The sequence below is a fragment of the Centroberyx affinis genome, unplaced genomic scaffold, assembly GCF_046629955.1.
Source record: "Centroberyx affinis isolate AG114_WGS23_722 - 3 ecotype Tasmania unplaced genomic scaffold, CSIRO-AGI_Caff_v1 ptg001103l_1, whole genome shotgun sequence".
In the NCBI taxonomy this organism is placed as follows: Eukaryota; Metazoa; Chordata; class Actinopteri; order Beryciformes; family Berycidae; genus Centroberyx; species Centroberyx affinis.
This window is the reverse complement of record NW_027279646.1, coordinates 212,256-235,541: the sequence shown is the minus strand read 5'-3', so window position 1 is coordinate 235,541 and position 23,286 is coordinate 212,256. Positions and strand designations below refer to the sequence as shown.

Sequence of the window (23,286 nt, the reverse complement as noted above, 5' to 3'; positions counted from 1 at the left end):
AATGATTAATGAATAAATTTAAATGCTTCATTTTGTCCATGGATCATTAGTTAAGTCCTTTGTGGGAAGGACCTGAGAAAGGAGTGAAAATTATTGAGACATTAGCCTGAAGCAATCCAGGGGTAAATAGTGTGCACAAAAGGATGTTGTGTGCGCACTATCCACTGGCTTTCTAAAGAACCCTGGGGAAACACTGCTTTCAATTTGGAATCTTAACTGAATCACATTTAGTATTTGGAGAAAATTGATTTTTGTTTCATCATGTTTCAACCTTGTCATACTAATGATACAGAACACTAATGTCTGTTCCATACACACCGCAAGTGAAGTAAGAGTGTTTCTGGATAAACAATAGCTGTCTAAATATTATACAAATATTGTTAAATATTGTAATTCCCATCACAGAGGAACAGGTAATCAAAAAGGGTCATATCATTCTTGAATGAGTACAAGTGCTGTTGACATTCTTTGTGATTTTTGTCATCTTATGGTTGATGCTATTAGTCCCCTCCTTAAAACTCTTTGGTGCCCTCTCCTTCTGTCCCTGTCTGGTTGATAGAGATGCTGTTGTTTTGCTGATGGGCCAGATGCCTCTCCTGCTAGTGGGGACAGAGGGGGGCAGTGTGGAACAACAACCTAAGAAAGACATAGTTGACTGCAACACAGGGCCAGTCTGGGTCTGTCAACACGGCCATGGCTTTTCATCTCAAAATAAGCATTGTGCTACTGAAAATGATTCTGTTAAAATTAGCAATTAAGTATTAGAACTTTTGTAGTGTCTCTTTAATCTGTGTAATAAGTGCATTTCCAGGGGTTTCATAAGGGTTTCTTCTAAAGCTTTGCATGTCTCCACATATAATGCTCTGCGGACACCAACATACAGGATGCCCAGCGTAATGGCACTAAGGGGGCGTCTCAGATCAATGGCTTGCTAAGCCGCGATGCCACTAGTTCTCCAAAAGCACCTTGAAGAGAAATTCTATGAAAAATGCTCAGCCTGTCCTATCCCTTACTGGCTATATGGCAATATCTCAAACGAAGGCACCTCCCCAACACATTTATCTACTCTGCTTGCATCTAATCAATCCCCTAAATAAATGAAAGTGAGCCCGAACGGGATGTCATCACATTTATCTGCAGGCGTGCCTCAAAGTGCACACACCTGAATGCAGTTGCTCTGAAGAGGGTAGACTGTGTGGAAATACTGATGGGGGTATTTGACAGCTGAGATGTATTCTCTTCCATGTTAGAGGCTGGTTTCTGTATGATGAGGACAGAACATTCAGAATAAGCTTCGCTGTGGCGTTTTATTGTTGTACTGTGTGACGCATCAAAGTCGGTTTAGAAGACTTAGTGTTTTGTATCAAGGACGTTTCGCGAAAGACATGGTGGGAAAACCAGATTTACAGACAGTATGATTCTCAATTTTAGCCTGGCGCCACCATGCAGACGATGGGCCCGTTTCACTTGGATCCACTTCACTGATCGCTTCTGATCACTGAGGTGAAGCCAAGTGAATCAGAGCAACATTCTGTGTTTTGAGCCTAACCAAAAGTCTGTTTGAGATTTTGTTAAAACAGGGAAAATAGGGGTATTTGTCCACCAAAATGGTCCTCTCTTTGTTCATGAGTGGAGTGGAGAGTTGAGTCATGGAGCTGATGGAGTCAAGGAAAGAATGTGAGTTGAGAGAGGTGCTACTGTGTCTAAAATATCAATGAGGGAGATACTGCCAAGTTTTGGAGCACACAAGAGGGAATAGGTCTTGTGTTAACATAGAGTGGACCAGGCAGCTCTGCACTGCTTCATAGAGTAACTGTTACATGCCATTGATTTTTTTTTTCCTATGGAGTAGTTTTATTTTATTTTATTTCATTTTTGACTCTAAATAATTTAAAACATTGCATTCTGTAATTTCTCTACAGGCTAGTTATAGTTTATAAAAGATTGTGTTGTGCTGAAGTTTAAGTAACTAACGCATCTGTCAGGGGAAATGTCATCCAATCATACTGTACAGCTGAACAATATACTGTAATTGTGTGTTTGCCCAGGTGAGTCTTTAATGTGGAACTCCACAGAAAACATGCCAAACAAATTCATCAGAAAAAACAATACATGTTCCTTGTGTTTCCACACTCATTTGATTTCAAAGACATTTATCTTAACAGGATAATAATTTGTGAAAGTCTCTGACATTTGTGGCTAGCTAGCATGATAATAAATCCATGGCTTGGAACATTTTTTAGTTAATTAGAGTCAATCAATCCAAACTTTGCTCACTTACCGGTGTGAAACCAGAGTATAATGAGCAGAAATCAGCATGGTGATTGGAAAACACAAATTACAGCTGTTAAAGAGAAACTCATCCACTTTTCTTCTGTTGATGCCAATGCCTGCTGCGAGGATTTAAAATTAGCGTGGCATTCTTTTAATGGATGTTGGGGGAATGTGCTCCTCTATAATTAAAAAACCTGTTAATATCCTCTAAGGCTAAAACAAGAGGTTAGTGTGATTGCATGACAACTCTTTTAAAATTACATATTGGTCAGTTGACCGGTAGATCCAATAAAATTATCCTAGTTTATCTGTTAGAATGACAAACAATGCATAGTATACACCTGAATAAGCTTTCTGTACCAGGTCATATCATACAGTACAGTAAATCTAGTATACGACTTCTCTAGTGTATCTTAGTAATACTGCGTCCCTGTTTATGTGTATTATGTGAAGTAACCCTACATAACGGTGTGCAGCTCACCAGTGTGGTGGTCAGCACTGCTGCTTCAGTAACACCATGTGGCATATTAATGAATTTCCCTGATATATGGGACAGTCCGTGCTATAAAAAGCTGTGTGTATATCTATGGTCAGGGCTATATTCATATTGTTCTTGACATATTCCAGAGCCTCACATTTATGGTGTAATGATGTGAGTAATAACCTGGTGATGTTAACAGGACCCTACAATAGGACCTTTATCTGATCTAGGCTCCCAGACAGTGGCGTGATCTGACCTGGTGGTCGGCAGCGGCCACGACGAATGTGACCTCACCACTGGATGTAATTTCCTCTCAAGAGCTCTTGGAAAGGGAGAGCTTATGTTGTTGAGCTCATGTCGTCGGGGCTGGTAACAGCAGCTTGCCATTGTATTAATTATTGTCAGGGAATCCAAGGGGTGTAGATAATACAGAATGCACTGGTTGGTCCCGTTTGTTTCACTTGTCAGTGGAGTGAATAATTGGGAGTGCTGACCATATTAGACACAGAGAATTTCTAAAAGATATGACTCGAACAGTCGCAACACAAAAGTAGGGGCTTGGAAATTAAAAGCTTAATGTCTGAGAATTTCAAATCAATATGGAATAATGTGTTGGCTTCTCGTTGCCAAAGGAATTTACTGAAGTTTAACTCTATTTGACAACAGTGATTCTGATTCACAGTGAAACTTACTGTTTGGGGATATTATGCGAAATTAGGGAAACCATGGTTATTGCATTTTACATTTTATTTTTCTCAGGAAAGAAACATTATACATGTTGTTAGAAGAATATATTTGATCAAAGTCACAGTTTAGTGAGAGATTTCTTTTATTAAACCGTGAAACTTGAGGCACGCTGCATTTGCTTTTCAGATGGGTGTCAGATTTTTTGCGCTCCAACCTCATACTTTAAAGGCTCAAGAACATTGATACAGTTTTAGGTGAGGGGGGTTTGGGGGGGTTGCTAATACAATGGGGCTCATCTTGCAATTCTCCCAAGGAATAACTATCAGTCCTGCTACAGCAGCTTCAGCGTCCCTAGGTGACCGCGCCACTGAGCCCGTGCTCGCTCCATCGCACCCCACTCCACGCCTGCTGCCACCCTGAAGGTAGATGCATCACGCTGGGGAGACTGCGCAACAGCAGCCCCCCCCACCTCTCCCTTCAGCCCCCACACTCCTCCACCGCACTGTGGCCCCCCCTGCGGCCCTCCACACTTTGGGTCTCCACTACAACCCCGGTCCCAGCAGCCCGGACTCTTCCCTCAGGTGAGTCTCCATACCACCTCCATGTCTCCTCCCACCTGAACTGCACAATTGGTAGCCTTTGTCATTTGAGAATGCCACATGCACACGCACACACACACATACTGTACACACACACGCTCCTGTGCTCACTCTGGAGGGGACACCGCCTGTTCCTCTCTGCTCACCTCCCGGCTGCCGGCTGACTCTGTGAGCCGTGTCTGTGGTGGCTACACCATGTGTGGGGATCTAGGGGTTTCAAACAGCAGGCCTCCCATTCTCCCCGAATGGCAAATATGAGTGCTTCCAATTTAATACACAGTGGACATTTTATGAATCATCTATGGCTAACTTTGATCTGAGATGACAAGCACGCTCTAATCAGACCCAAAATATATTATCATCAAGTTAACCTCAATATTAAACAAGTGACTGTATCTGTTCAAACTTCCCAATGCATCACAGTGAAGGAAAAGCAGCTGCTACAGAAATGCCGCCTTTGCTTTGCACTTTAACTGACCCTCTCGCTTTCTCCTCACCTATATAAATTGAACCTATGCTTCAAGCAAACTCCTTTGTTCCTTTGGTGATAAAGCTGCTCTTGGGGGATGATAAACTGGTAAAACCATTGCCAGAGACAGTTAAAGTAACAGTTGTCTGGGCTCTGAAGCGGGAACTCCTAATCAGAAGCTTCTGCACCCCTAAAATATGGTAACTGTTTCTAGTCTCCACATATCCAAAGCAGTCATATCGCATTACAATATCATTTCACACAGATAATTGTTCTGTAATCAGATACAATACAGGCAACCAGATGTTAAAGGAAAGCTGCGTGCATTTAGAAATACAGTAGACATTTGGGGGGGGGGGGGGGGGGGGGGTAATCTCAAATTATACTTGGGGAGATCTATAATTTAAATATAACTGCTGAGATCTTGGAAATTAAACATTTACTGTAACCTGCAGTTTGCCTAATTAATTCCTTATACACATCTTTCCAACATATACATGTACAGTATTTATTATGCTGCCTGCAACATTTTCACATTCAGTTTTCCCTTCCCTTCTGATCAGGAAAAACCTTTAAACTGTAATACTTGCAAAAAGACATAAATTAGAACTTCCACTTTATAGGTTGCCATACCACACCACACTTAGTTAACAAAATATTTTTACAAACAAGATGATATCACCCTCTCCATGATATTAATATGATATGTTCTCTGATCTGTAAACAGCTGGTTATCTTGCTTTTCCACGATAAGAGAAAGTGCTGAGGATTTCCGCTTGGTGAGCACATTTGGGCTGAATCTTTCACACGTCACAAATTGCAGATGGGAAGCAGTGATCTTGAACAGCCGATCACATTTCCGTGACCATCTGACACCTTCCATTTAGGAAAATAATACTTTCTATCTTAGCATACCCTCTGCAGCAGCCAGCAAAAGGAATTATGCCTGGTAGACTTTGCTATTCACAACTTTGGAGCTTCTCCTTGTTTTGTCTCATTGTATTGATTAGATTAAATGCTCATTCTTTAATCAGTTATTCAATGCTACAATAATCTGTGCAGCGTGTGTTATTTTGTTTTTTTTGCTGTATTGTTATTGATGTGCTCATAACTATGCTGTTATTACAGTTATTAACAATAAGAAAGCATGCCATTATGGAAGTATTAAACAGGACTTTGTACAGTAACTGAGGATGAACAGCCTGTGGTTAAGGAGCTTATAGTGACTAATGTATACAATAGATGGTGAATGGTTTGTGTCTTTGTATACATTTATTTAGCAGCCTAGCTGTTATTTTGAAAACTCATATTATGACTGAACTATATTGATCTCATGTTATTTAGCTTTCCCCTCCTTTCTATTGTATTGCAACGCCTTTCTGTTTTAAGCGCTATTCATTGTTAGCAACATGTCATATTTCCAGAATGCCAAGGACAATAAATTTAAACACTTTTTTACCCATAGAGGTAGATATGGTATCTGTGTAATATGACAGATAAATATGAGTTGGGTTAACTGGTACAGAGAGTTGTAAATCACTGTAGTGTGATTCTTTGTCTCAAAGGGTTTAATTAGTCTAGAAATTCTTCTCTTATCTGATGACCCCCTCCCTCTCCACACTGCAACAACCTACAACTATAAATGCCCTGCAATCTGAAGACCAGTGGCCTCAGGAGACTGAGTTGCTACAAAGAGCTGAAAGAGTTGGAAATGGTCATTTCATTGCGTTAGAATAGCTCGCTCGAGACTTGGGTAATGTAGTGCTAACTGAGTGCTGGCAAAGATAACAGTATGTGACTGCAAATTGAAATACAATGAAGTACTGTAATACTCCGCAGTGATACGTCCTTTGAAGATAGGGTGGACACACAACAATAATAGCAAACAACAATGTGTGTTTTAAGCCACTAATCAACATTATCATATTTTGTGTATGGTAATGATCTTATTTTAAATGTAATGCACAATCTGAGTCAATCCACGGAGTTCATGTCCAATGAATTTGTTCTGTATAACTCAAAGTGGGGGGAATACACAGGCAGTGCGCTTGTCAAATATTCAACCATCAAACAATATTCCAGTTCTATCTTTTATAAATGCTACCTATGTATGTGGCCTGTTATTCCTTGACGGTAGCATGGTGTTGCTCTATTTCATAGTACATGAACAAACCCATTTATCCCTATCTGTCATTTCATAACTTGTGAGGTATCTGTCACTTCTGGTCCCTGGGGAGCCTGTATGCAAGTTTTTACTCTAATTGAGCTCTTTATTTAATTGACAGTTCACTCTATCCTAATAAGTCATTTTTAAGAGATTTTGAATGGATTTGCAACATTGTTATTTTGTTTTGTTTTGGGGGGATGTGTGGCATTTGTGAACCTGTAAGTATCCAGTGCCCCCCTATAAATGAAGGTTTCATTTCAAAGTGCTATGTATCTATTTTTAAAGAAAATTTGACACCCCAAGGTATATTAATCAGTATTTCAAAAATACAGATGATTTCTTCCATAAAATGGAGTCACGGGGAGTATAGATCTTAAGATAGCTAATAACTGACAATGTCATAATTAGTTCACGTTCTTGCCAGCATTCATTTTACAAGATTTGATGCTTTTTTTTTTTTTTTTTTTTTATTTTAATTATTTAATTTTGGAATTATATTTAAATGTCAAGGTTAAGCACCCACACCCCAAGCCACAGGCAGACCTGGACAGAATCGAAGGAGTCTGTATGATATGGATTCACCATGAATTGATATGACTATAACTAGATAATTATAATTCAGTATTCAGATTATAATCATGTTCAGACTACCAAGTGAATCAGATCTTTTTTGTTGTGACAGGGTGCTTGATGTAGTAATTCAAGTGATGTGGTCTTCATAACGTATTGAGTGGACGTTCAAATATGAGAACAAGGAGCCTCAGTGTCACTGTGTGAATCATCAATCAACTTGGTTTAGTGCTGAAAGGTCGGTCTGACAGAATCAGGGAGTTTGTGGAGCTCAAATGAGATGACAGCATATAGATCAGGGGATTCAGAAAACTTTAAGTGGGCTTGGATACATGTAGGAATCTGAATACTGTGTTATATAGGGATTCATTCTTGTACCTGCAACCTGGACATACAACACACTGCTGTGCATTGTTAGTCCAAGCCTACAGTATGATGAATCTTGTATTATGTTTCAACCCTTTGTGTTTTCAGGCCTGGAGCTAGGCCTCGGGTTGTGAAACAATAAACTGTTCTGACAAGACACTAGTACAGGTAAATACTGTATGTTATCTAAGACTATCTCATTTTCTCCTTCAGAATGAATATATATGTTGTTATGTAACTTTGTGCATTACTTTGGGGGGATCTGCTTTGTTTTGTTATGGCTGTATGTGACCTGATGTGTTCTTCTCACTTGGAAATGAAGAAGATTATTTCATATGATTTAATTGAACATGATAAACATTATCTATACATCATCGTGATGTGTACAGTATATATAATATAGATGCAAAACTTAAGTTTGTATAGCACCTTCTTTTGAAGGACTAGCAGGAGCAGAATGAGATGAGGGGTTATTTTGGCGATGGAGATTAAGGCAGGGGCTTTTTGTCATTTGTGCGAGACAAGCCATTCATCCATCCAGTTCACAGCCAAAAAAAGGCTGGTCCCAGAAATTAGCAGTTTCAGCTCAGCAGCAAAGTCGTCGGGCTGTGAAGGCAGAGAGAAATTGACTAATTAGCAATGCGCACTAAAACTTGACGGTTCTCTCTATAACAGCGAGGGAAAGACTCGGTTTTTCTCCCCCTTTCTCTTTTCTTTCTTCCATAGATGTTTGAAATCGCAGTCATTTACGCTCGACAGTTTTTACAATAGCCTTGAGCCATAATTTTGCGAGTCTCTCCAGCATCCATACCCCTGCATGGTCTCTCTCCACCGGCCATGCACGACCGTTTCTCTCCCCAACCGTGGATTTCCTATTACTCTCGTTACGACTCACTGAGCCCCAGGCCCAAGGATAATGATGTGTTGTTTCTTGGTAGCATAATTTGTCACACGTATATTTCTTCTTCTTCTTCTCTTGCAGAAAGCACAGCTCCCTCTCACACACTCACACACTTCTTGTTAATTCAGAAGAACAAATGATCAACGTCAACAAATAACGTGAAATAGTGACTTTATGAGTTGGAATCAATGATTATTTTGAGGCACCACCGACCATAGACTTTAAAGGAAAGGACATTGCTTAAAAAGGAGAACAAAGGAAATTCAAGTGATATTATTGGGAACCTGAAGCTTACTTTCTTTTTTGTCAAGAGCTGAAGTCAGGTAAGTTTGGCTCCTTCTCAGGCAAGCTGCTCACATCATTTAGTTGTGACAGGCGCTTTTAGAGAATGTGGCGACAACGTTACAGGACGCTTGTGTCAAGTTTGCAAACATTACGCACATAGAAATCGCTTTTTATAGTGTCTAAGAAACATTGCATATGCATATTACAGTTATCTTTACCGAAAGCTGCATTTCAATGAATAATTGTCGATACTCACGTCTGCCTAACTCAGGTTGGCTAAAAGCGAAACGCACCCGTACTGTGCTGACGGCTGGGAGACAAACTAATTGCTTTTGTATGACTCCGTAAATCTGTGCAATGTGTAATGTCCTCATTGTGGGGGTGTGCAGCAAGATAAGACAACGATAAGTGTTAGCTGAATGCTGCATATTATCCGTCCACCGTAGGGTCGCCTCTTTTTCCTTATCCAACAACTTCAGTTGCGTTATCGAGGGGAAAAGCGCTGCAGCATCTCCGTATCCTAGTTTTGTTTTGACAGCGCGCTTCAAACCTCAGCCTCCATTTAAATCATCTTGTCTTGAGTAAGAATGAATAAGAGTGGCACACTGTTGGAACTACTGCGTTTTTGTTTGTTGCTTTACGACCAGAGCTCAAAGTTGAAGCCGACCGAACCCGTATTGGATGTCGATTCTCGCCGGCTGGCGTGGCATGATGGTTATTCCCAGCTGGATGGACGGGCGATCTATTCAATATTCTTAACTTATTCGAGAAATCCTTTCCTATTGTAATAGTTCAGTGATAACATCTAGGCTGCGTGTGTTGTGCAAATAAATGACCTGAGGTAAATGGCTTGCATGGTTTATTTGTTGCCTAGGTGGCGTTCACAGTCAGGAAGTCATGTCCAGATCGGGTGATAGAACATCCACCTTTGACCCAACACACAGTGACACCCTGCTGCACGGGCTCAATCTCTTATGGAGGAAACAGCTTTTCTGTGATGTGACTCTCACTGCCCAGGGACAGCAGTTCCACTGCCACAAAGCGGTGCTGGCATCCTGCTCCCAGTACTTCAGGTCTCTCTTCTCCTCCCACAATGTAATCAACAGTGAGGGTAGCAAAGGGGACCAGGGGAGCAGCGGGACCCCCTCTTCCTCCCCTGATGACAAGCTGGTGACCACCAGCACCAGGCCCATCAATAACCTGGTACTCCAGGGCTGCTCCTCCATTGGACTACGGTTAGTGCTGGAGTACCTGTACACTGCCAACGTGACTCTTTCCCTGGACACGGTGGAAGAGGTGCTGTCAGTCAGCAAGATCCTCAACATCCCCCAGATCACCAAGCTCAGTGTGCAGTTCCTCAATGACCAGATCTCTGTGCAGAACTACAAGCAGATCTGCAAGATCGCGGCGCTCCACGGACTGGACGAGACCAAGAAGCTGGCCAACAAGTACCTGGTGGAGGACGTGCTGCTGCTGAACTTTGAGGAGATGTGTGCCATGTTAGATGCTCTGCCACCCCCGGTGGAGTCGGAGCTGGCTCTCTTCCAGATGTCAGTCCTCTGGCTGGAGCATGACCGGGAGACTCGCATGCACTATGCCCCGGACCTTATGAAGAGGCTGCGCTTCGCCCTCATACCTGCTCCCGAGCTGGTGGAGAGGGTGCAGTCTGTTGACTTCATGAGGAGTGACCCTGTGTGCCAGAAACTACTCCTGGATGCCATGAACTACCACCTGATGCCCTTCAGGCAGCACTGCAGGCAGACCACAGCCAGCAGGTGAGACCCACTCTCACAGACACAGACAGACAAATACGCAAACACAGGGAAACAGGTACAGATGCACACACACACTCAGACATTAGTACACACACGCAGACACACACACACACACACACACCAGTGGGCTATTTGAGAGTGGATGAAGTAAGATTAAATGCATCCCCCTTGTTAAATTCTCATTACAAGTATTGGACACACTGCCTGTGTAGTTCCAGAAGCAGTAGATGGTCAGCCAGAGAGAGGTGAGAGGTTTGAGGTCCAGTCAATGAGGGTTGTGGGCTTTAACAAAAAAAGACAGTGCCAGCTGCCAAGAGGTCTGAACTACGCTACGCTACGCTGTATCCATAATTACAAGGTTACCTCATGTTTTTGTGAAGCAAAAACAACTCTTTATTTTCCCACACATCTGTGTAATTGCACTCTAATCAGTGTAGACATGAAACAGCAAACTAGATAAAGGTTATGCATTTGATTTGCAGCAACTCTCATAAATATGATTTGAAACGCTGTAATTAAATTGTTACTACATTTACATGGTAATTACGTAACAATTGTGGTGTAAGTACAGTGAAAAAGTGCCACAGCTATTGATGCTGCACAAAAGGAAATTTGGTACATCTGCACGTATAATAGCATTACATTTGAGAAAATGTGGGGTTCATTGTCAATAGGGGACAATTGGGTGCTGCTTCTTTATTGAAATTGGATGCATGTGTCTCACTCACACAAATATGGGCCAAGCTGCATGGCCTGCCTCCATGTTTGTCATGATCAGCACTTTAAGGACTGGTAAGTAGACAGGCGCTGTCAGTAAGATAATTGATTGATGTTGCTGTTGTCAGGTGTTGTTTACAAAGCTGGCTGTAGTTAGACAGTCAAGGCTGAAAATCTTTTGAATAGTGATGGCATTAATATCCAAATTTTGATATCACTGAACATATTTATTGGACCTCTTATTAATTAAAAAGGTGAACCATAGAAAAATAGAGCTGCAGCATTAAAGGATCGACACGCTTGAAAATCTAATTCTGCTCAGAGGATTTGAAAGTAGCGATATATTACATGTACTTATCCCTCTGCATTATCCCAATAACAGATCTATTCCCACATATGGATCTAAATGAGCAAGGAATCAAGAATCCTCATAATTAGTTTCACATGCCACTGTTTCTCTCCTCTCAATTAATCACCATTATCTATGTCCAGGGGCTCATTTGCATATGAATAACCCCAAAACACTTCTGAGTGGGCCAGTAGCAGGGAGGATGTACCGAGAGGGTGGTAATTCAGCCAAGCATAAAAAAGTAAAATAAAAAAAAAAACAAATGGTGAAAGAGTCAGAATATAAAGGCCAACTGCTCTTAATCTCTTACTGCATACTGTGATTAATTGGTAGATATTCAGATTTGTGTTGAAATCCATTTGGAGCCAGATAATGGTCATTAATGTACAGTAAAGTGTGCCGTTCTGAGGTCATATTTCATATACAAACAGCAGGAAATATCTCACAATTGGCTCAGATGTGTCACATGAATCATTATAGCCAATGGAATGGAGACGTTTTATAGGCAAGTTTATGTACTCAATTGTGCCCTTAGCCTCCAGCATGGCACCCTGCAGAACCGTCCTAGCTTCACAGCTAATTGAAAAGATATCTTTAGAGTATAATAACCATTTAATAAAGCATCAAAAGGACAAGTACGCTGTTGAGCATTTTTAGTTGATTGTGCTGCATTTGGTCATATTTTGCTTGATTAGGAGTCTCAAGTTCAGCAGCTGTATTCAGACAATGTGTATTTATTCATTCATCCATGCATTCATTCTATCTTTCTTTCATTCATTCATTCATTCATTGACTGTGTGCTAAGTATTCACAGTATGCTTGGAAAGATTCATTAATACTATCTGAAATATTCAGTGATCACTATACACACAATAAATCCCATGTAATTAAATTGAGGAATTAAAGGAGTTCAGCCTGTGCTTATTTTTGCCTTTGGATGTTTGATTTCATGGCTTAGTACCTGTTTTGTACTATGTCTCCTAACGCTTGTCCACACACCCGCACTTTTGACATTACAGAATCCGTTCCAATAAGAGAATGCTGTTACTGGTGGGTGGTTTGCCTCCTGGACCCGATCGTCTCCCCAGCAATTTGGTCCAGTACTATGACGACGAGAAAAAGACATGGAAGATCCTCACAAGTGAGTAGCGAGCCTCTACTTTTTTTCACCTGAGGCGTCTTGTGTTGGCGTCTTTCATGATGAGAAATAGTTGTTCCTATGGATGGCTTTAACACAGGTTAATTTCCACGGAAAATGAGGGAAGGAGTTCCCTAAATCCTTGAGGTAATAATGTATCACTATCACTTTTAATATAAGTTTTTAATCAGAGCGTGACTTCACACCACTGTGGAGTTTCATGCCCGGTTTCCCTTGTTTTTTCTGAAATATCTTGGCAAAATGCACAGTGAGATTTATTTCAATCTAATGATATATTGTAGATGGAACAATAATGAATGGCATCTTATCTCAGCAGCTTTTAAATGTGGTTTGATAGTCTGCTCACAACTGACCAATACATAAGATTGAGTAACCACATACATGCCAATACACACCATGGAGTTATCCTGATGGCATGTCATCACTATTGACATTGGGTAAAGTTAAGATAAGGCAAATACCAGAGAGACAGATAAGGTCAGTGGAATATAGCAGCTGTAACATTCACCAAGTGGTATACACATTTAAAAGCAAATATACATTTGGTTCTAACTGACTAAATGGAATAACACTTCTGAAAAATTATATATTTCAATCGGTGGCCTATAACCTATAGGGGTTTATAGTAGAGTATGGTTTGTGTTATTGATTTCATGACATAATGTTGAAGGCAAGCTATCATAATCCTACAAAAAATCCATTCTATGGAAACAGTTTGCAGTATCCATGGAGAAAATAGATCTGAAGCCTTTGTGAATTTACAAAGAAAAATCTCATCTCTGCTGCACATGCCTCTGGACAGTGTCCTATGTCCTTTTCCTCACTGTCTTCCCTGACCTTTTGAGGCTCACCACTATATTGTTGCCACATCGCAAAGGTCAAACAACAGCTAATGGGAAACCACATTTGTCCTTTGCATCATCATTGGTGGTCATATTGAGTTTTTGTCCTTTGTTTTGGTTGGAGACATACCTCTATAATGCCTCTCCATTCGTACATATTAGCCATAGGTCTGTTTTCTGTCACTGTGCACTTTATATTCTCTCTTCATGGCATGGATTATTTCCGGAACTGGCGTGATGTTTCCGTTGTTGTGTCTTATGATCTATAAATTCACAGACAGGTTTCTTCCTGTGCTCATACGTTTCTTGCTACTCGTCTGATATTTTACCTCAGGTTTGGCCAAATTTGTCTGGGTGCACTCTGCTAAAGGAGGCATGCATACATAACAGCCTGAAGCCCACTGGTATTTATATTGTCATTTTCTCATTAAACTCACACTCATGGGTATAAACTGCAACAAGCAAAAGGTCAATAGGGATTTCCATCACTCAAAACTAAAAAGTTAACACTCAAATGGTCCGTGGCCAAGTGGAAGGACAAAACTGCAAAATCATCCCCTTAACACATCAGTGACCATCTGATGTAGCTTCCACACAATGGATGTGGAATAGAAGATTATTAACATTCAATCATAACTTTTCAATGAGGCGAAACCTGAGAGGGACAGACTTTGATTAAGACATTCATCAACACAATTTAGGAAGAATCTGATCCCTCTTGTCGTGTCAGATATCTACTGCTCGGTGATTCCAGTGTAAAGTTTGCCATCTAGTGTACCCACAGCAGCGTGGAGCAAAGGGAGGACAAAGGCAGACACAGGCGCAGCCACAGCGCCGGACTGTTCTCTTCTCCTGTGTGGTTAAACCAACCTCACATTAGTATCTCACACTTTTAAAAACGGACCTCATCTATGCACGGCCCAGAACAAAGGAATGCAGCTCAGTGGGATGCGATGGTAATGATGTTAAAGGAACGCCGGAGCTCGAGCAGCAGTGGTGCATTAGCTGTGGAGTCATTCAACCGACCCCGACTGTGCCTCTATGCAGAGGTTTCTGACTCCCTCTAGTGAGCCTGAGAGCTCACTGTAGAGCGGAGTGATGGCGTCCATCTCACAGAGGACGAGCATGTCCTGTCCTCCCATGACTGCCGCTCTGTACGCCCCCCCGGGGGTTTAGTGGAAGGTTTAGGTGAGAGGGGACAAGCGGGGAAATTAATTTCACACGCCCTTTTAAGATGATAATTCATGGTACAGTCCCACACACTGTAGAAGCAGAGAAAATGGATACATTTTATTTCGTTTCAATGCACAAGACTATTAGAGCAGTCTAGATTATTACAGCCTGGCACTATTAGTCTAAGCTAGATGTTGCCACTTATCCTGCTGTTCACCTGTGTCTCAGGCACCTGTAGAGGCAGGGAAAATGTCCCAAATCCTCCCACAGTATAAACTGCAGAATTTCCTCCTCAGTCTTCTTATTGTAGCCTGTGACACACTGTAAAGCAATAATCTTCTTTTCATGCCGGTACAAGATGATGTTTAGTATGAGTACAAGTCACTAGACATCAAATAAAAAGCCGCCCATCCATGTCGTATATACTGCTGACTGAATGATAATGTAAATAGCATGTAAGGGAATCTGGCAGTCATATGGCACTCGTCTTTGAGGTGCACTGGAGGCAGGCAACCTAATCCCCTCGTTCAAGATAAAGCTCTGTTTAGTGTATGTAGTATTAGTTCCTATCTGAGGCTCCCCTCCCATAGAGTACCTCCACATGTCAGCCAGCCAGAGTGAGATTGCAGGGAGAGGCCAATTGGAAAGAAATGAGATTCAAGGCTGTCTAATTTTGCAGCAACTGTGATCCATCAGGCGGTGGGGAGGTGACAGTGGAAATGACTGATGGAGACAGACAGGTGGGCTTTAACATTTCACTGATTTGTGCTCAAAAGGCGCCGGGCCTGAGATTTATTGAGTGAACACGATCATGTTCATTATGACTGTCACCTAAGACCATTTCTCTACATCTCAATGGGGTCACTTTAGCAAGAGAAGATGGAGGAGAGGAGGGGACCACAAAAACATACACAAGGGAAAATCCTCCACAAGGGGTCCTGTTGCAGCTGCGGGCATCTGGCTGTCTTTGCTATCTCATGCGAACCCATGATGAGCTGTGAAAGACACTAAAGATTAATATATCTCTGTAAAGTAGTTGCCAAGGCACATAATGCTAATAAATAAATAGATAGATAGATAAGTAAGTAAATAAATAAATAAAAGCTATAATTGCCATTACAAACAGTAGACCCTATACTTTCATTTGGTCCAGTCTGAGAGTTATCAGACTTGATCCCCCACAAGAAATCGCCTCCAGTAGATAGAAGTACGGTATGTTACAAAACAAAAGCAGTGAGAGAGGGAAATAAATCATGTATTAGTGACTCACACTGAGGCGTGAAATACATGTTTGCCTGTGTCATTACAGTAGGCGTTATCAATAAACTTTGGCCAATTGTCAGCTGTGAGAGTACATTGCAAATTAAATCGCGTTTATCCTGATATGAATATATATATTGACTTAAGTGAGCGCTTCCTGTCGAACTAAAGGAGTCTCAGCACGACAAGTATTAAAAATAGCGAGTAAGAAACACTGCTAGGACAAATATTCCTATATAAAAGCCATACAGCAGACAGCTTTTGTAGGCAAGAAGAATAGTAATCAAAACCTCATTTCAGTGTGACTAACATCTATTGTCCAGTGGAGACCTATCTTGTTTTCATGGTTTTGTGATAGATGCTGATTGGCTCTGTTGGTTTTTGTGTCTCCTCTGTAGTAATGCCTTACAACAGCGCCCATCACTGCGTGGTGGAGGTGGAGAACTTCCTGCTGCTGATGGGCGGAGAGGACCAGTGGAACCCCAACGGTAACTCCACAGATCAAACACCGTGATTTTTACAGTGATTTTACACAGCAAAATCGTCAAGTGTTAATTCAACTCTGAGAGTGTAAAAATCAGAACTGTGCCAGTGTTTATAGAGGTCCACACCATCAGAGTTAATCGAACACTTTTAGATAGTTTTTAACAGCCGCTCCAGAGCCATATCGGCTTTATGAGTGGACAAACAACTCTCCAGTCAACACTTGACATCTCCAAATTATTGGCACAGGAAAAACAACACATATTAACACTGGAAAACAGCTAAGAGTGCTTTTATAACACAACATTGTAAGAAAAAAAGGAATGTAAATGATCAGTAAATCTTTTTAAGCAATAATAATTACATAATAATAGTTATGTATAGTCATTATACCAGTTTATAGCAAAATTGCTAGTGTTAATTTAACTCTGAGTGTAAAAATCAACACTACTGCACAGTCCACACCATCAGAAGTAATTTAACACTTTTAGATAGTTTCAGACACTCGCCCCAGAACCATTACAGCACTATAAGTAGGCAAACAACACTTCTGTCAGCACTTGAAAAGTCCAAATAATTGTCACTGAAATATCAACATTTAGTAATGCTGGAAAATTTGCTGTGTGATTGGTGATTTTCAGGCAGTGCGGTAATATTTAAATTAACAGTTATACAGTCACAGGTGTGCATTTATCAGGTATGTTACAACGCCTTTGAACGTGACTCAATCAGAACTGAGGACCTTTGGTTGTTTTTTAATGAACAGTAAAGAACTTTTGAATCTTTTGAATACTATACCTTATAAAACATTTGATTTCTCTCTGTTTTGCAGGAAAGCACAGTACTAACTTTGTCAGCCGCTATGATCCCAGATTCAACAGCTGGATACAGCTACCTCCTATGCAGGAGAGGTAAGTCAGTTTTACATTTGAAGACAAAATTGTTTAAGTTAAAGCTTTTTGCATTTTTTTTTTTTAGATTCACTTGATTGATAATTGGTCATTGATATATTTAAATTTACACAAAAAATATGTTTATGGTTGCCAGAGACTGATTTTCAGGAGCTGTGCATGTCTATATTGTGTTAAGTGATCTATAGAGGGTACAAGCATTAAATTAAACATGGATCTGCAACAGGATCCTCTTTGAGTTACATTTACAAGAAAATCTAACTTGCTTTCTCACATACTGTATATATTTAGCCACTGGTTTCTCTTGTGTTTCCCGGATATCAACTAGAAAAGATGTGTGCCAGTGCTGGTGAAAGTAAAGGCCAGAGTGAAACATACTAAGATTCTGTCCATATAATACTAGGAAGATAAGGTAGTGTAAGTTCAATCACAATATTTCAGCTGGCCAAAATGTAGATTTTCTTCTTCCAAAGTTGCCACTGCTGAGTATTATGTTGTATTAAGCAATCTATCCCAAGTGTATTGTCTCTCTGTCAAGTTTATTAGTATAGCCCTTAATCACTGTTACAGTCTCAAAGGGCTTCTCAACGCCCACATTAAGAAAACAATAAATGAAAATGACACCCCCCAACCTTAGACCCTTAGCTGAGAAAAAACTCCCACGAAAACCTCAACCTCTGCCACGCTGACATGAATTTATCCCCCTTCTCATCATGGTGCTGTAGTAAAAGAGATTTAGCTGTGGATGAGTTTGTTTAGTGACTGCCGATTATGTTGTCTAAATATTTTTTTACAGTAATATGTCAGTTATAGGAGATTTGTTTTGTGTTGGCATAACAACTGATATGCTTTATTGTGATTCTGAGGTCTGGCTTTATATATCATAAGTTTTTATCAGTTTTCAGAGGGAAAATTAGAATATGAATATGTTCTATTGTCCCTTAAATGAAATAAGAGATGCAGTATGTAGCTTGGCACCTTAGATATTGTTTGTTGCACTTCTTTATTCATTGTTAAATTTTTATTTGTTGAGGCGCTCACAGCTGGCAAGCATGTAACTAGCCCTAAGCTAGTTTTCACTGAACACTAATCCAGCGATGTCGGAGTGTTCACTGCTATCTTTTTCCTGAATGATTTCCACCTTACACACACAGACACATCTGTTGATAAGCCTTCAATGAATCTGTCATTGTTGGTTTAATGATGTTGTCTGGTTGACACCTCCTCCTCAGGAGAGCCAGTTTCTTTGCCTGCCGCCTGGATAAGCACCTGTACGTGATTGGTGGTAGGAATGAGACGGGCTACCTCTCCAGCGTGGAGTCCTACAACCTGGAGACTAATGAGTGGAACTATGTGTCGTCTCTGCCGCAGCCGCTGGCCGCCCATGCAGGAGCGGTGCACAACGGGAAGATATACATCTCAGGTCAGGACAGATCCCCTTCACTCAACCTTCGTCTCCTGGTGCTTAATCACACTTAACAGTCCCTTTCTTCTTTTGTAATGGAAAGCCCCTTTAACTTACTCAGCATGCATCACTACATGTCCAAATGTTCTTTCCTCTTTCTCCTACATATACATTTTGGGAAAAAAGTTACCTGATATTCATTACTCAGCATTTAAAAAAAAGACATAAGTACATCCTCTTAAACTTCACTGTTGGGTAAGTAAAGGGCACAAGATAGCTAATAATATAAATAATATTCTGTTGCTATATGTTAAGGGAGTTATATTTTTATGCCAGCATTTTGTCACAGTAGGAGTCACTTTTTTCCAACTCTGCATATGATGTCTGGTAATTACTGTAACTGCAGACATCGATCAGAGATAAATCAGTACATTTACCTCCTGCGCACATCTATTCTTTAATAAGGACTATTACGATCAATTTAAGCAGATTCGTCAGATTGCCTACACAGTATATTACATGAGCAGCCGATGTCTCCAGCTATATATTTAGAGATACAATATTAATGGCGCAGTGTTATCTTCACCTGTTGCAGGAGGAGTACACAATGGAGAGTATGTTTCCTGGCTCTACTGTTATGATCCAATAATGGATGTGTGGGCCAGGAAACAGGATATGAACACAAAGCGCGCCATTCATACCCTGGCTGGAATGAACGACCGCCTCTATGCTATTGGGGGAAACCATTTGAAAGGTAAGTACTTGGGCGTTTCAGGCACTGAATAGAAAGCAGGTCAAGATCGATACTTTTGTTTGGAGTGATATGAAAGAGATGCCGCAATTATGAGCAGGCGGCCATGACCTTCGTTACACTTAGGGATCTATGGCGGTCGTTCTCTTTCACGCTTTAGAATTGTAGCTGCAATATGAAGATACAAAACTAAATACATCTACATACCTTTTGAATAATGAGGCGTGTTTACTTGTTTGAAATTCAGTTTTTCAATATTCAGTTTCAACCTAACTGAAAAACAGAGTCAAAATTACTGTTATATGTACTACAAATTTGTTCAAAGCCACAGTTTCAAATTCAGCTCTTGATAAGGTTTCAGATTATGGCAACATCCAGGTACTCAGGAAAAGAAGTTGCTTGCAGATATAATCAAACCCTCTCAAGCCTTGAGAAGCAAGAGAAAACAATAGTATTCTCCAGTGTTTATTTAAATATTACCAACAGGTGGAAAAGAAATGCTGGGATCCTTTTTCTAAGTTCTACCATTTTTTTTCTCCTGTTATCTCAATATATTGACTTAGTGATCAAGCTAACAGGCTAACAGGTAGCATATTAAACTGCAGCCACACTGGAAGGGCCCGCTAGCTGTGGATTCACTTGGGATACACTACAGCCATCATATATTTTCACACGTTTTTCTTCCCCTGTCATGTAGGTTTCTCCCATCTAGACGTGATGCTGGTGGAGTGTTACGACCCGAAGGCGGACCAGTGGAACATCCTGCAGACGCCCATCCTGGAGGGGCGCAGCGGCCCCGGCTGCGCTATTTTGGATGACAGCATCTTCCTAGTGGGAGGCTACAGCTGGAGCATGGTAAAGTCCTATAGATCCGATTAGATTAGCTCAGATGAAATGTTACTGATCCCTGTGGGGAAATTGGGTCATCGCAGCAGCAAAGAGTAGGATATAGATAAAGAATAGAACATGTTTAAGATAATACCATGAATCGTTACAACAACAAAAGAACATATTGAAGATAATACAGCAAATAGAATATATTGAAGAGACGGATGCGTTTTGTAATATCAGCTTGAAAGAATTCACGCTATTTTCATGAGGATTTTCAGATTAATTGTAGTTTACAGATCTACAAATTCATATAGGCACAGTGAGCAAATGTGCATCGCTGGCTCTCTACATCACTAGATTCATAGATCATATGCAAATGTAAATACATGCAGATATACAGAACAATATAGGCAGTGTAGGCACTTAAGTATCGCATAGTGTCTGTACTTTATCTGTACAGTATCCTGTACAACACTACTACATAGACGCTCCCCCTACAATAGCGCTAGGGTTTCATCAGTTCCTGCATATTGGTAATACTTGGTAAATACTTAAATTTGATGAGATACTTGAAATTATCTCATCAAATTAAAGTAATCCTCAAGATTTTCTCATGAATAAAAGTCATCGCCAATTGATATATAACACAATAGTGATTTAATCTATACTCAGTTCATGAATGTTTTACATTTGCTGTTCTGAACACCCGATGTCAGTCAGGTCTTTCCTGGGAAGAAGTTTCTGGGGCACATAAGTGATGCGTTTTACACATCCAGCAGCAGTAACAGCAGTTTGTTTGGAACTAATAGAAGAAACACTCTGTAGTTAGCATGAGCAGCGAGTGCCACCATGACTGAACAGAAGACAAGAAAAGAGCGCCACCTACAGAAAGAAATAAAAAAATAAAAAAGAGTTTTTATGGATTACTACTTTAAAGTGGGTTTCAATGTATGTCATTGTTAGGAGTGCATTCTGTTTGTCCATTCTGCTTTTTGCATTTTTAACTAACTTGTCACAGATAGAACAGTTAGAAAACAAAACAACACTAAGATGGATAAAGACGATAACAACTGGAAATGTTTTTGTTTTTTTCCAGGGGGCCTACAAGTCTTCCACCATCTGCTACAGCCCAGAGAAAGGGACATGGACAGAGTTGGAGGGCGAGGTGGCGGAGCCCTTGGCGGGCCCGGCCTGCTCCACCGTCATACTGCCCGCCTGCCTTCCCTTTAACAAATGACAACTAACCCAACGGACAGGCAACAAGGGCGAGGAGCGGAAGTGATTGGGGGGAGGACCATCAATAAGCAAAACAACTGTCAACAATTTTGTGACAAACCCTCCAATCAGATGATGGGGGTGTGTATAAATTATTTTTTTACAGGTTTGACCAGAGCACTTTCGTTATTCCCTACTGAAGGTTTGAAAAGAAACTCGTGTTAATTCATGTATTTAAACTCATCTGTGTTGAAACTTCTGAGAAATGGTCACTTTCATATGAGATTTTTGTTTTAACTGGTAGTAAGTGTTTTTGGCTTCTCTTCTATAGCACGCATAGTGTTGAACTGAATTATAGCTTTCAAATCCATTGTATCTTGTAACCAGTAGAGGCATTACTCAAGCAAACTGCAGTGTTGTTTCAAGGATTGACACTTGGGGGAAAAAGTAATCAATCCCAAACTGTAATGGGGCTAAGTTGAACTAGGGCTGGGTGATTAACAGTAATAGTGATGATCAAATTGTATATTCCTCGCAATCCATTGTAATTTTTCTAATTTTTCTCATGCAGGATTTTGCACTTATCCTGCTGTATCCCTTGGTCAGATCATTATGCAACTGTTTTGCTGTCTTCCTCTGAAAATAGGTACTAAAATATTTGTGTGATTTTACCAGTCCCAACTACAAAGCTTCTAAAGAACTTTTTTTTTTATTATAAGTGCAGTACACAGTTGTCATTATTCTTTAATTGAAATGGTTTGAGGAAAAACACACTACACAAAAAGACACATTGACCTGATGACATGATCTTTATGAGGATCTGTCCGGATCACCCAGCCCTAACTTTTAACTAATCATTTACACCCAAGCCAAAATCATGTTTCTGTATAAACTGTTAGACAGAGAGTTCCTTGCAGGTTATCTGCTCGACTGGCCAAATCTTGCCAGATGTTTGTGGCAATTATTCTTTATGCTGCAAGCAAGACAATTTAAGGTTTAACATTGATTCTGAATATTTATATGATGGCACTAGCGTTGATGTCGGTTATACAATGATGGTACAATCAAATTGTTATCGCTAGCCATTGTAGTGTATGGGTAAAATATTTGGGTATAAAGATCAACTTGGTTTGTTCTCCTGTACAAGTAAATGTTAACGGGCCTGTTTGTGAGGCCGCATAGCATTTCCTTGATTGGGTTTTAAACTTCCAGGTATGAAAAAAGAATTAAGCAAGGCATACGGTCCTTAATGCACTAACAGTGAACTTTAATTAAATAAACAAGGTTCACTAAAATGTTTATCAATGTGCTGTGGTTAAAAAATCATCTTCAGTACAGCTGAATTGAAATCCAGTCTAGTCTACACTATTAGGTTCTATAAGGCGACTCTAAATATTGACGCAGTACCTGTTGGATTCTGTAAAAAATTTATTGATTTTCATTCTTGTACATAATCGCTTGCAGTGAAACATTTTTGTGCACTCAACCTTGGATTTATTCTCAAATCCTGTTATGTCCTTTGCATTTTAGAATATGAAAATAAATTGACTCTTGATGATTAAAATACCTTCTTTTACTTCTTTGGCACTTCAAGCATCCAGGAAAACAGCTGACTC

At 40.4% G+C, this 23,286-nt stretch overlaps 1 protein-coding gene across 2 annotated transcripts; it reads left to right on the top strand.

The window, feature by feature from the left end:
* The first annotated feature begins 2,748 nt into the window (after positions 1–2,748).
* On the top strand, positions 2,749–21,692 carry klhl14 (kelch-like family member 14). 2 transcript variants are annotated; one of them, XM_071523686.1, is made up of 9 exons: positions 2,749–2,757; positions 9,691–10,574; positions 12,660–12,781; positions 16,473–16,562; positions 17,390–17,468; positions 18,701–18,891; positions 19,469–19,627; positions 20,322–20,479; positions 21,552–21,692. In XM_071523686.1, the coding sequence occupies exons 2-9, from the start codon at positions 9,697–9,699 to the stop codon at positions 21,690–21,692; spliced, it is 1,818 nt and encodes a 605-aa protein (XP_071379787.1). In that variant the 5' UTR covers positions 2,749–2,757; positions 9,691–9,696. The 2 variants fall into 2 exon arrangements, with proteins under 2 accessions (XP_071379787.1, XP_071379786.1); XM_071523685.1 differs by lacking the exon at positions 2,749–2,757 and having other exon boundaries at positions 9,697–10,574.
* The last annotated feature ends 1,594 nt before the right edge of the window (positions 21,693–23,286 follow it).

What these genes read in the sequence shown, in the direction of transcription:
- klhl14 (XM_071523686.1), top strand. Translation starts at nt 9,697, where the DNA reads ATGTCCAGATCGGGTGATAGAACATCCACCTTTGACCCAACACACAGT. An exon ending in AGGCAGACCACAGCCAGCAG is followed by an intron (nt 10,575 to 12,659) that starts GTGAGACCCACT and finishes TTGACATTACAG; the next exon opens with AATCCGTTCCAATAAGAGAA. An exon ending in GGACCAGTGGAACCCCAACG is followed by an intron (nt 16,563 to 17,389) that starts GTAACTCCACAG and finishes TCTGTTTTGCAG; the next exon opens with GAAAGCACAGTACTAACTTT.